We start from the raw sequence: 17,691 nt of genomic DNA on the forward strand, positions 1-17,691 counted from the left end.
GTCATAAGACAAAAAATTTATTCAATAAAAAAAAAAATAAAAATTTGTTTTGGTTTTCGCTGAAACCGAAGATGGTGGCGCCTCGATTGCTCAAGGTCATGCCAAGGTCATCCCAATTGAATTGAATTTTATTGAATTTTCAGGTTTATTCAATGAATTTTTCCCTACTTGAACTTGAAATGCCCACGATCATGACGACATGGAGGCTAACGGACCTTGGATTTGCTTTCAGCAACCTGTAAACCTGTGTTATTAATATTCTCTATTCGTATATATTTATTAAATTCAAATCAATAAAATCAAAACGAATATTTGATATGCCGTTTTAACTTGAATGTGCTCTTTATAATACTAAGTATTGTACGTTTAAATTTAGCGGCTGTGGCTCCAACACAGCCCGCGGGTCAAGACGAAGGCGCTGGACTTATCCTTTTTTTTTATCAAATTATCTTTGATGTTCAGTTAATAGTGACCTTATTCCCAGATATCAAGCTGGTCTGGTCTTTTTGGGAACTGAAGTTATGTACCTTCGCCTTAGCCTTTGTATACGAAAACCGCTCCCAAACTGCATATTAACTAAAAGCTTAAATCCAACCTTACTTACCAAGAGATAAGCATTTGCAGTATTATAATAAGTATATTAATATTATTTTATTTTTGGCACTTTGTATAAGTGCATAAATATATGCAAATATATCCATACATATGTATGTATATGTGTAGTATTCCAGGCTAACAGACAATATGGGAATAAAGGCGATATTTGCATGCATGTATGCAAATAGTACTACTTGTTCATACCAAAGTACTTAAAGCCGAGCTGTTAGTTTCGCTGTAATAAGATGCAAATGTGCGCTACTTTCGGCGTAAAAAGCCAGTAGTGAGCGCTATCAGCACAAAAAAAAAATATATAGTTTGCCAATTTGCATATACAGTAAGATAGAAACAGCTGCAGATATAGATTTATGAAAGTGTGCAAACATGTAAACAGACATAAATATGTATGCATAAAAGAGAAAGAAAAAACAATAAGCCAAAAATATATTTTAGTTATAATGCCTTGGTTTATATTTTGCCATGAATCAGCAGGACACCTGGAGAACTGGTGAAATCTCTAAGCTACCCTAAGGTGACTTAGTAAGTGCTTATGAATAACGCTCTGTGAATATTTAAGAATGGCACTAGGGAGTTAAATATACATATGCTATATATGTACATATATACATACATATGTATGTATGTGTACACGTACCTATCCATATATGTATATAAATTGCACACTTACCGTTATTTGCTGATCGGGCACACGATGCGCAGCAATCACCCAACCTGTTTGCAGATCTGAACTGAAATACTCCACAGTGTAGCTACAAAATAAAAGAAAGATAGTAAGTACATTTGCATAATATTTAAAAAAAAAGACAACAAAATTTCGAATAAGTACGTAAAAATATATCGTTACCTAAAGATGAAAAGTGGCCAAGTCCAATTTTTTTCCAAAATTTAGTTTTCGATGCAGAATGACGAATAATGTGAAACTAAATATCTCGATTTTTCATCTCTTCTGAACTATTTCAAAAAATTGACTTGGCATCTTTTTACCTTTAGGTAAAGTGTAAAACTAATATTTTTGTGAAAGCATGAGAATTGTATTTTTTTTAATATTTACAATATTTTTCACGTTAAATATTTTTTTTCTCATTGGAAATATTGTCAAAGCTTTAACCAAAACCATAAATGTAAATCAAAGTTTCGAACTTTATATAAAATTGAGGAAAATTCTAGAAAATTTTCATCAAAATTTCAAACTTTTTAATCTGAATTTCTTTTTATAATAACCGCAATTTGTAAAAAATGACGTTGGTTTTTTTAAATTTATACTTATGTATATCCAATAAAAGTTTTCACGTTTCATAATTAAGCAATAATGCTTATGTTTTGGAACGTAATTATTGTAGATTACTTGCTGCCATTCTGTAGGGAAAATTTTCACGCTTTCAAATTATGATTGCTTTTAAAGCTTCAGTAAGGATTTGGAACAATTTTCCAGTGCCAGTTTAAACGTAAATGGCGTGAACTCCCTACAAACACAGTCTTTAACCTTAGAGAAATTTTTCGATTTTACAAAAGAATTCTAATGTAGTTCTCGAATTGAAAATCAGGTTAGAGAACTGTGTCAGAATCGGGCTATAGAATGATTAGAAAAAACACTAGATATAAGAAACCAATCAGAATTCAACGGTGGAATAAGATTGTACATATATCTAACCTCTTTCTTGAAATTGGGAGCTTAGTCCCCTCTTTGCTACAATTATCAACAGTTTCTTTAATCGTCTGCTAACGTTCTATCTTAGAGAAACACATTCGAGTTCGAATCGTTTTCTAAACGTTCTCTAAACTAAATATATGTTGGGCTGCGTTAATATTTAACCGCTGGCTGACATTTGATTGGCTAAACCTAGTTTAGTTAGAACCATTCGCAGAGATTTGTTCGCAACTGTTTTCGTTCTTTTTTTGTTGAACTCCCAAGTGGTTTTGTGGAAACATCGGTGCTGATCGTATCTAACTACATACCAAGCAAACAACGGTTCGCCGCAAACCCTTGAGTCTAAAGGCTATGTCGGTTAATATTTTTTTGCCGTGCCTACGTATGTCTTTTTAGATTTTTCGGTGACGCCATCCGGCAATCAAATTTTTTGCTTAAAATAGTTCTACTAGAATAATCAGAATACTTCCTCAGCTATTGTTTGAAGATTTTTGATGAGTTTTGATTTAATGACATTAGAGGAATAGGTTAGGGTGATGAGAACTCAGATCTGATGAGTAAGTACTAAAACAAGGCACCTGTAAGTCAATGAGCTTTGGAACAAAAAAATGGTCAATTAACAAAGCCAAGCTTGGAGTATCCAAGATCAGACTATTAATGCTGTAGATATGTAAAAAGGCACCCCTACGTTAAGCCAGTTTTTTTTCGAAATTTCCTTATAAAAATACTTTAGACTCAGGGGAGTACGGCGAACTTTCTCTCTGGTACGGTCTGATGCTGACAAAAAAATGAAACTTTAAAACTTAAAATTAGAATGATATTTAACGAGCTTAAACTTCGTCGGGTATAGGCAGCTCAGGAAACTGACTAAAAGGTGATTTTAGAATGTATGGGGATAGAAAACTACTTTACTCCACCCGGTAGTACAGTAATTTTCATAGACGGTTCAAAACTGAATAGTGGAGTGGGAGAGGGCTCTTCTCTTTCAGTCCTGCTCTGAGCCGCTCATTTCGGCAACAGGACTTCTGTATTATCTATGAAGAGGGGGAGACAGTTTTCCACCTGTCCGGCATTATCGAGGAGCAGATTGCACTTTCTGGGGTCTCCTTTCTTCAGCGACCTTGACAAATTCGCAGACGAGTTTCGTCAAGGATTCAAAATGGTTCAGCAAGGGGTAGTGAAAACTCTTAGTTGTGGTATCATAATGGGCCTTAAACTCGTGTTTACACCCGCACAAAAATGCACTTCATGGTGAATGAATTTCATAAGCAAAATTGCCTATTTTGGCAGAAATTTAAATACAAATATACTTTTTAAATTACTTCAAAAAAAAAAACTCAAGTAATAATTACGATGAAAGGCGGATATAAAGTTGTAAAACGCATTGCGATCACCAGCTAGCGGCAATTCTGCATAAAAAATCGTACAAAATAAAAGAAGTAAAATTTAAAAATGCAAAATATGGAATGCGCATTGCTGTTACAGCTTCAGGACAGGGCGTGTTTATCAAATGCAATGTAATTTCAACAACAAAAACAAATGACCAACTTTAACTGCTCGCAATAGGAATGTTGATAAGAGCATAGAAAATGCTGCCAGACCACAAAGCAAGGAAAAGAGGCGTCGACAAAAACTATTCCACGTGAAGCTACTATGTAGGTATGTGTGAGTGTGTGTAGAAAGTTTGCTAGTTGCATGCAGCTAGCAAATTTTAATGATGCCCGAAAAAGTCGAAAACGCGAAAAGGCAAACGAAAGAATGAACAAACGAATGGCATTGCAACATGCAACATGCAGCCATTCGAAATGGAGAACAAAGCTTGAAAATTTCTTGCTACAAACAATTGCAATGCGCTTGCGCGTGTGCCATTTTATACTTTTGATTATGTTAATTTGCGCAAATCTAAATCGCCATCGCCGTGGCATAGCAAAAAATGCCCCAATGAAAAGAGTAGATATAAATATATGTATGTATGTATATGAAACTGGCAGCGTAAAGTGGAATAGCGCTGGAATTTAAGTCCATCTGGTGCAGATTGCTTAGCGAGCTTGGTAATGCATTCATAGCATGTCCGACAAAATGTGCGCTTGACCGCCAAACAAAAGCGCTTCGCACATGCGGCCCCGATGGCGCTCGCGGTCAGCAACATTGACCGCGAAACGGCGGAAAAATTGCATTCGCGTTACCGTGATGCTACATGCAACACAGAAACAGCGCTTCGCTGCTAACAATAAGCCGCTTGCGGTCAGCTGTATAAAACGCGCACCCGCACACGAATTCGTACTACAAGCACACATGCAGCGCTAGCTCCAAACAAAAAAGGCTGACAAGCGTTTAACCATCGCGCTGCCGCTGCCGTGTCGAAGCGCACCGCCACTAATCAGAGTGCAGCCACAGCAACAGCCGCTAAATGGCCCAAAGCTGCTGTTGCCACAAAATACCGTATTATTACTTTTTTTTTGCCATTGCTAGATTTTTTCATGCTTGCCGCAAAGCGATTGTGTTGCAAGTATGCGATGCATAGAAATTAACGAACCGAAAAAATATTTGCCACAAAAAAAGAAGCTAACAAAAAAAAAAAATAAAAAAATGTTGGCCAGCACTTTGAGGCAGAGTAGCTGCCAAACAAAGTTCGCTAGCAAAGCCTTTGCGCCACAAACAATGCCCTAGCGCATGCATGCAACACTCGTGTGGCACCATTCATAGCCGCAGTTGTGGCATTTGAGTGTACCTATCTCTGAAGGTGCAGTAGATTCAGCTAACTTACTTTGAGTTAGAAAGCAAAGGATGCAGCGGCTTAGTCCTTCCTTTATGCGCGGCCATGTAAAATTCATCGAAATCTAATCACTCCACAGTTGATTCCTGGTGGCAACAATTGCTTTTGCAGTGACTTTAGTTTTGGTACCAATGTTTTTTCTTTTGTTAAACTTCGCTCCGCCAGTTAAAACTGTTGTTCATAGTTTAATATTTTGCTCTGCCAAGTGGCTATTGTTAAATAAAAAAAATATAGCTTATGGCGGTGAAGGTGATTGCATGGCAATTTAGCATATCACCCGTTTAAAGCGCCAAAAAAATATCACTTGCAACTTTTCTTTTGTATTTCAGTGCACAGCTGCACTGGGTGTGGGGGTGTAGCTTTGAACAAAGGTGGATCGCAGTTTTTCAATAAAACAATTTTTGGAGGGGAGCCTGATCAGCTTCTTTGACGAAGTGCCAGGCAGGTCACGGGCATTCAGGTAAGCAGATCTTGGGGAGTCACATTGTGTGTTCCTGTTTTTGGTTAGATAACCTGTTTTTACCAAAATGTGTATGCTATACCCATGCTTAAAAAATATTTCCCTACTCGTAAATTACCTCTAAACCTGTGCTTCTTAGTAATATCCTTGCTGAAGTTAAAGAGTGTTTTAGCTGATATTTCTGGGCTGAATGTATTGTCAGGTCTATTGTCTGTTGAGTTCATCCAGTAATGTTGAGCTTCTCTTTTCAATGGCGTAGAGAAGCTTCGATTTACGAAAGCTTCACTTTAGTCCAAGGAAAGGAAGCATTTTTTTAAAGATCCGACGATATCGACACAGCTCGGACTTCCGTTTTCTTGCATCAGACAAGCTCAGCGCTCAATATAAAAACTGAAACGTTTTGTGGGAGCCAGAGGACTGCAGACCCATAAAAAAATATAACATTTCTTAGATAACATGAAAATTTAAATTACAATTACACGTAGATTTGATTGTATTTTTGTCGTAGCGGTAAGTTGATTTGAAAAGATTTTGGGTGTTATGCGTTGTTTCTTCGTAAGCAGAGCATACAGGTATGAAGGGGATCGATTCTTAATAAGGAAGAGTTTAACATTGTATAATAATAACACCGTATCTATATCAGAGTGTAAAAGTCTCAGGATCCTGCTGAAGTAAGTATTTTATTGTGTTCCTTAAACCCAAACACATTTTCTTCACTGTGTAAGTAGTTTTCATGGGGCATCAAAAAGCACTCCATCTTTAAAACTGACCAGCCAATCACTTTATAGGTTGCCAGCACGTTTTTTAATCGTTGCTACAAGTGCTGCTGGCAAGCTATTTTAGGACCTCAATGCAGCTCTGTACTTTAGTTGTGACTGAATTTACATCCTTCAACCATGCGCTAAGTAGATTAGACGTTGATTTTGTTGGGGAAGAAGTAAGTATTTTTGTTGCAGTCAATAAATTAGTAATTTCGGATAGATAACTGTTTACCAGAAATTTCCTTGTCCGATGCCAATATCGAGCAACTTTTACTAAATAAGACTAAGGAGGCTTTCTCTAGTGCTTTGAAAAGCTGTAATTAATAAGAAATTAACAAAAATTAATAGAAAACTCAGCCTTATCAGACCTTTTTTTTTTTAATTTTTCATGGTTTTGATGTCTGATACTGAAAGATCCCTGACTATTATTGACCATACAAATATTTGACAGCTTTATTTCGTTGGGAAAGAGGAAGTCTAAGTGTATTCACTCTATACAAAATTTTTCTGAGATATCAAAACCAAAATCTATTCTCATTTATATTGGCCTCAACTCCACAATGTATTTGCTTAAATTTGAATTTGCTTCCCAATCCTTTACCTTTTTGTGGGAGTATATTAAATGAAGCCATAAAGTAATTTAGGAACCACTTCAAAGCATAAATTCACATTCACTGGAAAAATTGAGAAAAATTGTTAACCAAAGTGGAAGTCAATCACCTTGCCAATAGTTATTGCACTGCGGGTGAAGTATGCGGGCACCAATCAGCTACAAAAAAGAGCGAGTAATCACAAAGGAGCACAAAGGAGCACAAAGGAATAAAGTGTTGGGGCTAAAAGGAGCAGCGCTGATGGCGAGGCTTGAACAAAAAAACAAAATGCAAAGCAATTTACCTAACTGCACAGACAAAGCAAATTGTTGCATAGAAATTTACGGAAAATTGGGGAATAATCTGAAACGCTGCCACCGCACACACACCCACAAAAATTTCGTACAAATATGAATAAAGCTTGTGTTGATAAAGGACTCGCTTTAGCGAGCTATTGTTTGCAAAGGAAAAATTTGAGTAAAGCACAAAAGAAAAAAGTTGAAGTGTTTTGCTTAAAATGTTAAAACAAAAGCGCAATATTAAAATTTCCAAAACAAAAAAAAATAAAAATAAAAGAAAATAAAAATCAACAAACTTGTATGCATCACTCACCCGATAATTGGACTGGTCGCTCCCGGCTTCTCTTGGCTGCGCGACCAACGCAAACCAATGCTGTGCTGTGTGACGTTCACCACCTTCGGTGTGCCGGGCGGTGCCGGATAAGCACTTGGATCCACCGAACGATGCAGCAGTGATGAGCTGCCCTTTTCCACCTGCCGCAGTGAAGAGCAAGAGTTGAAAATGCAGCAACAGCAAAAGACGATGGCGCCGATGGTGATATTAATAGCCGTGTTGTTGGGGCACAAATTATTATGTTGGTCAATTTTCCATGGAGCTCAGACATCGTTGGAGTGGTTTTTTTCAAGCCGCCATTGCGTTATTAAATGTAGTTAGTATACCGTTTTTGTTTTGTTTTTTTTTTTGTTTGTTGGTAGTATTGTTGTTGAACGCATTGGGAACGGTTGTCGATTGCCATTGGCGATAAGTCATCATCGTCCAGCCAAAATTGCGCATATGCAAAATGCAAATATGAAAAGAAAGACGAAAAAAATGCGAAATATGAGTAAATTGTTTAAAAAGCAAAAAATTCAAAAATATTTGGCAGGCTCTTTTTTGAGAAAAGCTCCAAACTACTGCTATTCTATTTGTTTTTTTTTTTGTTTTGCATGCCATCAGCATCTGCTGAGTGGTAATTTGCCGTTGAGTGACAGGTGATTGACGTGTTGACAGACAGTTCGCCGACATTGAGCCCCCGAAAAAAATTTAAACGCTTGAAAATAACAGTTATGGATATGCAGGGGTACTGCAATAGAGTTAGAAATTGAGTGACCAGCGGCGTAATAGAGTATTGATGGTTTAATTGGATGGCGCTTGAAAAAGTGCAGAGCCAGAGGGTTTGCTAGTTCTTTGCAATACATATCTACAAACATATTAATAAAAAAAAATATATGCACACAAATTTATGTCTGGATACAAGGCGAATTCATATAAAGTGGTGTTGTTTCATCAGCTGTAAATAGAATGGGATTGCCAAAATTCTGTATTTCGCTAGTGAGTGAGTGTGTGTATTTTCTGTCGCTTTTCTTCCTTCCGGGAAGTATAGCTGAAATTTGACAATAACCCACTAAAAGCAAAAACAAAATACAAGTAATTTTTTTATTTGTTGAATCGATAGCGCTTTGTATGAATACGCCTTGATATGTACGTATCGCTAGCTTAGAGTGAAAAGTTGCTTAGTCCACTTTTTATGAAAACTCATATTTTGATATAGGAAGGGAGGGATATTACAAATGAATCGTTTCGAAAAGAATTGAAGCACTTGTTTTATTTTTTCTCTTTTGTATTCAATGACTGGAAAATTTGCAAAGTCCAAAAGAGGCCCCAAAAATCCAACGAAACCAAAATAATAATAAATATTTTAATAGAGATGGAATTCTTCTTATTCGTATGGAATTTTGCTTTGCTTTAAACCGGCAAAATATTGTATTCAAAGAATTGCAAAATACTTGAAGAAAATGGCTACAAGAAGTTGAGGAACTGTTCAATTTAAAAAAATTGGCTTAGCAACTTTACACTCTAAGCTAGCGATATGTATTTGTATATGTATAATTTGCTTTGTTTAAAAATGTTTATTATTTTTTTTATGAAAATATAGCTTACTATCTAAAAGAAAAACATGTAAATCAAAATTAAAAAATTTGTAGAACATTTATAAAACTACGAGGAATTTTAACAAATGTTTATCAAAATTTCAAACTTTTTAATCAGATTTGTTAGAAATTTCTTGAGTTTGCAGTTCTGTAGCACATTAAATTTTTGGTACAATAAAGTGCAAGTTTGAAGTTTGACTTACTGATGATTTTTTGCAAAATAAATCATACACCCAACCCGTTTTTGTCCTTTTCAGCAACTCCAGAACTATTGAAAAGCTACTGAGAACAGAACTAACATTTATTTTTTTCAATCATTAAACTTTTTCGCCTTATTTGAAAAAAAAAAATCGGCGTAATTTTGCAGACCTTTTTTCCTTTTCAAGAACTCTAGAACTATTGACAAGCTACTTAGAACAAATTTTTTGTTGTTGATTTGCGTCAATCCGTTTGCCAACTTTCGAAATTTTTTAATTTAAAGGAAATTAAAGATATATGATTCTAACCAGCTAATAAGGCACCAGTAAGTTGTAACATGAAACATAGTCCGCACTACTTTACGAGAGAGTTAAGGGTGGAAAAAAATAAATGTATTCATTTTGAAAAACCTGAAAATTTGTGCTTACTGTTTTGCGCGTTGTTGCAAACACAGTATGATAAAAAGTGTTTGCTCTTAAAACAGGCTACTTCCATTCAGCGTTGCCGTTTTGGTCCAAACTCTTGCCAACATTTTTAAAACCAATTTCTGGAGAAGAACATTTATTTCTGGAGAAGAATTTTATTGGGGAAGGGGAACTGATTTTTATTTTTAAGGAGTGTGTGTGTAATCTATTTAAGAAAACATTTAAATTTTAAGGCAAGACCCACACTTTCCATTAAAAAAAAAATGTGAAAACCAAATATTTACATCTTTGGCCTTTTTTGTTTGGTAAAATATAGAAAACCGTTGCGCGCCTAATATTAAATCATGAAAAAACTACGAGCAGACTTAACAATCTTTGAATTTTTAAGAGTAAATTTTTTTTTTTAAGACTGGCGATATGTTGAAAATGCATCATCAGCTGGAAATTAATCTCAGGTATAAAACACATTTTTTAGTTGTCGCAGTGAATTCTCCCAAATCAATTTTCTTCCATTAAAACTTTAATAACTGAATGGCTATAAAAATTTGGCAATGAAATATGTCATTGCCAGAGGCAAATATGGACTGAAATGAAGTTCGCTGGTAGATATGGGAAAGGAAAAAAATATTTATGCACATATGTATTTATAGTATATACTATAAATACATACATACATACGCGGAATGATAACCAATTTAATGATCGCCGCCAATTTAATCGAAATTTGTTTACACAACGAGGCGACGCGTACAAGTGCTTGCAACAATTTGCGTGGCAATGCACGTTGCCGCATACAAATGTTGTAAAAAATTCGCGCATCCCGTGAATGAAGCGTAATTTTTCAAGCAATTTTGGTGGCAGCTGAGATGTGAGATGAGCGTTTTTTTTCTTTATGTACATATTTGTAAATCAATTTAATTTTTTGCTTTCATTTTTAATTTCTGACCGAAGGGCAATCAATTAATTTCAATTTTTTGCTGCATTACAAATTACAAATGTAAAAAGCTGACCGTAAATGATTGATGTGCAGCATAAAATATGGCGAAAAAATGGGAACAGCCGAAGAGAGGACACAAGTTGATGTACGAGTATGTAAAGAGCAAATGCAGGATCGCAAAATCAAAAGGCTATAAAGTAGTGCAACAAAGAGGGGTTTGGTGGTTTGGGGGGGTGATGGAGAAGAAGACACAGAATGAGAGAAAAAGCAGGCCGATGAGTTGGGCAGAGAGTTCCTGCCTGTGCTGCAGCAAGAGGAGAAAATAATGGGCCATTTGGTAGCAGCAGGCAGGCAGGCAGGTGTGTTGTTGCTGCTGCTGCTGCTTGATGCTCTGAGCTAATCTGTGACTTTTTCTACATTTTGTTTTTTTGCGATAATAAAATGTGCTGCAAAAATTAAGCCACAAACCAAATACATATCGTGGCAATGTTGAGGCAACTTGATGTGAAAGCGTTCGAACTGAAGGCGGGCGGTGGGCAGCTGGTTTGGTCATCACGCTGAAACGATAGCCACCACAGCCAAGCAGGCGTCTGTGGGCATAAAAGTTCACATATCAATTTACGTGTTCATGTATTGTTTGTGCCCGCGAGGACTCACGACAAGGGCACTAAATTGTTTTATGCAAATTGAGTTGAAAATTGTGCTGCAAAACAATACGCCAGTCTCGAGCAGGCCATTACCACAACAGACATGCCAACGAAGTAAGAGCAGCGCTTTTGAGAGAATTCTAAAAAGCTATAGAAAAAAAGTTGTATGCTCAATTACGCGTCATTTAATGCGACAAAGCACTGCACAGTGGGTAAAAGTGCACCGCACAGAGGCGTCGTATTATGGGCAAAAGAACACTTTTTTTGTTTATTGCCGATTTTTTTTGCTTGCGTCCTTTCCCTCATATTTAGCACGCATGCTTTTGCTGTTGCTAGGTGGAATGTTAATAAAAATGCAAATTTTATTAGTAAATTATGAAGGCTGCAAGATAAGTGTGAGTGGTTGTAAGAAGCGCCAACTTTTAGTCGCATCCGCAACACGCAAATTTCTGCAATTTTTCCCTGATTTTTCTGTTTTTTTTTTTTGCCAAATCACTCTACTTGTAATTTGCTGCCACAAGTCCAGCTGAAGATGATTTTCGAGAAACACTTTTCACAGCATAAAAATACTTTTCATACACATTGCCGCCACCGCCGCAGTCGCCACCGCCGCAGTCGCCACCGCCTGCTTACGGACGGGTTAATTGTGCAACGCACCGCATTTAGTGGAAGGTGCAACTGTCAGTGTGGCATATAAAATATGCAATTTATGTGACAGTTGCTGAAGCGCAGCGAAAATGTCACGTAAATATGGCATAAAGGTTTGTAAATGTTCGCTGAGTGCTTTAAAGCAACATTTTGTAAGAAAAAACAAGTTCTTATTTGTGTTAAAAAAAAAAGTAAAAATTTTTTTGACTTGCCAAAAATTTATGGCGTGCGAAAATGCTGGCATTTGCCCAGATAAAAAACATGCACATAAGTGGCATAAAACATGCAGATTATGTTAAGCGTCAGGCGCGTCATGACAGTTATTCCGTCGGCGACACCTTAAAATGATGCTCTCTTGTTTGCTTACAAAGCAATTGAGAATTTAGTGTCGCTTTGCGTCTGAGTGTCGGATATTTTTCAATGCTTTGGCGTTGTTTGAATCATTTTGAAGATTTTTTTAAGCAAAATTTCTACTTTGGTAATAGGTATGTAGTTTCTTCACTATTAACGGCCATATACATATAGTAGTTTGACGTATGCAAGAATTTAAATGGAAATAGAGTGTAAACTGCACCAGAGCAATACAGAAGCTTATACGATCTTTCTGATTTCATCGTGCGAATGAACAATCGCCACTGTCTGCTTTTTTCTTAAGGCATTCGACTATTTTTGGTACGTCAGCGACTAACTCGATATGCGAAATAGTAGTTCTTAGCAACAAAAGTGTCATGACAGTTTTTAAAGATACATAGTTATATGATCTATACTGTTGTCTCACCTATTTTTATGATAAACCTTGCCGTTTTGCAAAAAAATGCAAAAAATCAACTTTAATGACCTTTGACCTTGAATAAATATTTGTCCAGATGTGGGATCGATGGGGTCTTTTGATATTTCATTCATAATGGTGTTCGCAGCATCTATATATTAATACGCTAACGAAATCCCATACAAATCTATTCCCCCCTACTGCTCCTATATTTATTACTCCACCAAGCAATATTATTGACCTGGACGATAAACACGTGCTAATGGACCTAAAAAACGTCACAAGTAAAATGAAAAGGGGTGTGAAAAAGTGAGGTGGTCGAATTTCGACAACGGGGCGATGCTAGTTCGTGATAAATTCTTACTCTAAGTAAGGGCGTGAACCTTTACGTAGCATACCGTAGAAGTGTTGATAGATATGTGCGTGTATTGCTTCTCTCTCTCTCTCTATCAACAGCGAACTTGATATGTTTCTACGCACTTCTACGCTACGCTGCTACGCTACGTAGACGTTCGCGGGTAATCGCGCTCTTTACTGCACTTTAACGGTGCCCACGCTCACCGAAATGTACGTATGCCGTATCTGTTTGACGTATCAACATATAAAAGCAGTGCACGTCACACGTAGCCGTCGCACGTACACGATGGCGAGTTTTCATTTACATGCCGCTCTCATAAGTTTGATCGTTTATGTCGGTGAGTAAAGGCACTGAAATACACGGCAAGTAGTGATCGATAATCGACGGAATTTAGTGTTGCCATTTTAGCTATTTACCGGCTAGATTTAACTTTTTTATTTGGGTTAAGCCCAAATTTAAAATGTTTAATGCGATTTTTTAGTTTTAGGTATGCAATGAAAAACCAAAAAAAAAAAATGCTGTCATGATATTTTACCCTTTTTTATGCTCTCCTAATATGTTTACAAATATTCAAATTCTTCTGCATCTAAACGCAACTTTTCAAAAGTTACATAGGAGCGCGAAAAAGTAACAACACTTAAATCACCGTTAGGAATGAGCGAACGGGAAGCACGATGGACACGGATGGGTCCAAGCTTGACGGAAGTGTAGGTGGATGGTTCTTTCATGAAGGGCGCCAGCATCAGGCAGAGCTAGTATTAAGGAAGAAGTCAAATGTTTGTTAAACTGCTCGACTTTGGCAAGGGAATTTTCCCCGGTCAGACTCATTTGCATACCAGGCTACCCTCGAGTTGTACTCACCGGGTAAAGAGTGGGAGTACTTTCTCTTCTGTAAGCTTATTGAGAGGATACTAAAGTATTAGTGTTTACGCGATGGGGTTGAATATTAAACCAAATTTTTACTATTTATAAAACAACGAGATGGAATCAAAACATTATCTTAAGCTGCCTAGAGTTTTTGAGGCTACGAAAAATATTAACTTATATAAAATAAGTATGTAATAAAGACCAAAAATATTTCAGCCTTTTCTCTGAAAAAGATCTGGCCACACTGATCTTAACCAGATTCGACGTGCTTACCCTGCATTGTCTGAAATACCATACTGAGACCGGTAATTTTTTTCATGATAGATTTTGGGTATCCGTGGAGAATATGGTGGATTTGTTCGAAATCTACCTTAATTTTAAACCAGACTAATTTAATCCAAAACTTATCTCAAGTCCTTTCTCGCCATAATTGCCGAAAAAAAATTATCTGAATATCCTTATGCCCTGAAAGTGTTACCTCCTTAAGCTGGGCGATGGGAAACCGCCTCTCCTCATCTCATTTTTGCCTCACCGATGCGTCGACTTAACTCTAAGCATCATCTTCACTAAATTATTCAAGCAACTTATGTTTTCCTTAAAAAAACTTTATTACATGCGAGTAGTTTGCACTTTGATGTTCATTACAAGCAAACTGCTAACAAAATATGCAGCTCAGCTGAAATTTGCGCAGATTCTTTGGAATCTCTAGTAAAGCTGCCGAACAAAAATAAAATAATATTAATGCTTGTACTACATAGAATGACGAAAAGAAAAATAAATTACTTCTGGTGTTTCGTCAGAAATTAGCATCATTTGTCTTGCAACGCATCTTACCACATGTTTTGCGCTGCTTATCGGCCCGGTTGCCTGCTTGCCACTTAAATAATACGCACGCACGTGGCACATACATATATATGTATGTATGCATGTATGTACATCTGGTACGTCCCATAACTAGGGATGGGTAAATTTGATATTCGAAACTTTGAGATTCGAATTTTTATCGAATTTTAGCTCCAAAATGGCGAATTTTTGAAATCAAACTTTGTGGTGCTAAAATTCGGATAAAATCGATTTTATCTAGAAAAAAGGCAAGCGAATAAAATACATCGAAGATTTTTCCGATCTGAGGCAACGAAATATTGCATCGATGTATCGTATATAAAAATCGATGTTTTCGAGGCAGCGAATGAATTAAAAATATACAAGAAAATGGAACAATCGGAATTTCGATGATTGTGGTGACGTGCAATAATGTCAATGGAATTAATGTCAATGACATTAATAGACAGGCCCAAAGTGAAACAATGTCAATTGACATTAAGTCACTTTGGAATTAATTCACCCTCTAAAAGTCAAATATGTAATGTTATAAAAATAAATTTTATTGTTTAGACTTAAATTCACAAAATGAAAGTGTGTTTATGTCATCAATAATATGGCCGGCGTATTAATGCCATTGCCATTAATTCACTTTTGAATTGTGTATTAATGTCAGTGACATTAATTCCATTAACATTATTGCTCGTCACCATAAATGTTTAAGTATTAACTCACAGTGAAATATATTTATTGATTTAATTAGTTACACATCCCAGCTATACAAATAAATTCATAAAAAATAAATAAGAGTTCAGATTCTTTATGGTCTTAAAACTTTATCTAATGCTTGGTTTTCATTATGTCAATATTACTGACATCAAAAACTGCCTTAACTATCAGCTGTTCACTTGGTGTCAAATACAAAAATAAAACCTGACCAAATGTAGATTTCGCAGTGCATGTCAGAGACAAATTCGAATCGAATAGTCGAATGGTTGGGTAATGTTCGAAATTCGGAAAAAATCGTATTCCAACCCCATTCCTACCCATAACTAGGTAAGCAGAATATGTGCATCTGCTATAAAAGTTTGGCGGTATGCATCATAAAAATTTTATTTGCCAAACGCTATAAAGTACTTTTGCGCCACATGCCGCATGCTGCAACCAACGTTATGCCACGCACTAGGCATTCGCACTAATCCTGTGCCACTTACTGGATGCTAAGTGCATTTATCTACATACATATTAGTGTACATATGTATGTAGGTTATACCTTTCATGACCATGAAATGGTACTACATACATATAAATTTGGTCCGATGTTTGTAAGTACCAGAAGAAGAAGCGATAGATCCATGGAAAAGTATACCAAAGTGATTAGAACGTCGAGCTGATTCGAATTAGCAATGTCCGTCTGTCTGTATGACTATCTGCCCGTCTATCTATCTGCCCGTCTATCTATCTGCCCGTCTATCTATCCGTTTTCAAGAAATCCGATCAAACATTTGAAACTAATCGAACGCTATCGGAAAATCGTTTTTCACGTTTCCATTCTTGGCGAATAGTTCAGAAAAGATTTGTTCCCGTTTCTTTCTCTGTCAAAAGGTACGTGAGACTTTAGTTCCCAAATAGTTCTTCGAAATAGAGGTCCTTAGACTTTTGTTCCCGTTTTGTTCTTTGCCAGAACGTTCCCGAAAGTTTTGTTCGCATTTTGTTCTCTTTGGCAACGTTCCACAGGGTTTTATTCTTATATGATTCCCCGTGAGAACATTCTCGAGAGTTTTGTTCTCGCTTTCGTTCTTGTGAAAACATTCCCAAAGGCTTTCGTTCCCATTTCGGTTTAGGTTTTTAAGTGTTCCTGGAGAACAAAACTACGAGAATGACATTTAGTTTCAAACACACTTTTCGCTCTCGGTTCCTGTTTTAAGTATGGTAACAAGTTGAAGTAAAACTTTCTGATGTTCATGAAAGGTATAAACGCAGCACCGTTCTTGTGCTTGTTTTATATACAAAATACTTGCCGCTGAGCTCATCCAACCGTCAGTTTGCCTCAATTATGCGCCTCCGCTTGCTGCTAAATATTTTCACATTTATGTATATAGTTTTTGCACAACTTTATCACTTAAGGCTCAACGATTTTCCGCTGAATTTATTTTTGCGCATGCAAATTTTACAAATTTCTCATCAAGAAAATGCAAATTAAAATATTTTTATTGCTGTTCGTTGTTTCAAGTTTGGTTCTTGTTGTGCTTGTTCTTGTGGGCTGATACGGAAGTATGCACAATTAAATGTTTGGCGTTGCTTAGCGGCGAAACAAGCAAATGAGTTTTTGACGAAAACCCGTAAATGCGTGCAGATTTGCAAATTATTGTTTGAATATGATATTATTTCTTTTTCCTTTACTTGAAAAAATATTAAAAATTCGCTCCTTTTATGTTTAAACTTAAATGCGAATTCATAAATGGGTGATGATTTTGTTTTTCTCGCTATGCTTAATGATTATTTTTAACCGACTTCCAAAAAAGGAACAGTCCAGCGCCTTCGTCTTGGTCTGCAGGCTGTATCGGAGATACAGCCGCTAAATTTAAACGTAGAATACGTGGTATGGTTAAGAGCATATCCAAGTAAAAAAACAAAAGCACACACTAAGCAAAAAATATCGATAACAAAAGCGATAATAATATCGGTAGCAAAATCGATAAAAACATCGATAAAGAAATCGATGAAAATATTGATATCAAAATCGAAAAAATATCGAAAGCAAAATCGATAGCAAAATCGATAACAATACTGATTACAAAATCGATTACAAAATCTATCAAAATATCGATTACAAAATCGATAACAAAGTCGATAATAAAATCGATTATAAAGTCGATAACAAAATCCATAACAAAATCCATAAAAATATCGATACCAATATCGGTAGCAACATCAATAAAAATATGGAATATAAT

General features: G+C 36.2%; 1 protein-coding gene across 3 annotated transcripts in view; it reads right to left on the reverse strand.

Annotated features, from left to right (window-relative positions):
- robo1 (roundabout guidance receptor 1) overlaps positions 1-17,691 on the reverse strand; it is a 285,387-nt gene that overhangs the window by 40,022 nt on the left and 227,674 nt on the right. For all 3 annotated transcript variants that reach the window (XR_001846813.1, XM_017610129.1, XM_017610117.1), the window contains exons 10-11: positions 7,466-7,626; positions 1,286-1,367 (exon numbers count right to left, since the gene is read on the reverse strand). Coding sequence is in view for 2 of the 3 variants with exons in the window: in XM_017610129.1 (XP_017465618.1) it covers positions 1,286-1,367; positions 7,466-7,626 (243 nt within the window). In the remaining variant the exon portion in view is untranslated. The remainder of the gene's footprint in view (positions 1-1,285; positions 1,368-7,465; positions 7,627-17,691) is intronic.

This window comes from Rhagoletis zephyria, unplaced genomic scaffold (assembly GCF_001687245.7).
Source record: "Rhagoletis zephyria isolate East Lansing unplaced genomic scaffold, Rhagoletis_zephyria_1.1 Rzeph_scaffold_00011, whole genome shotgun sequence".
Classification (NCBI taxonomy): Eukaryota; Metazoa; Arthropoda; class Insecta; order Diptera; family Tephritidae; genus Rhagoletis; species Rhagoletis zephyria.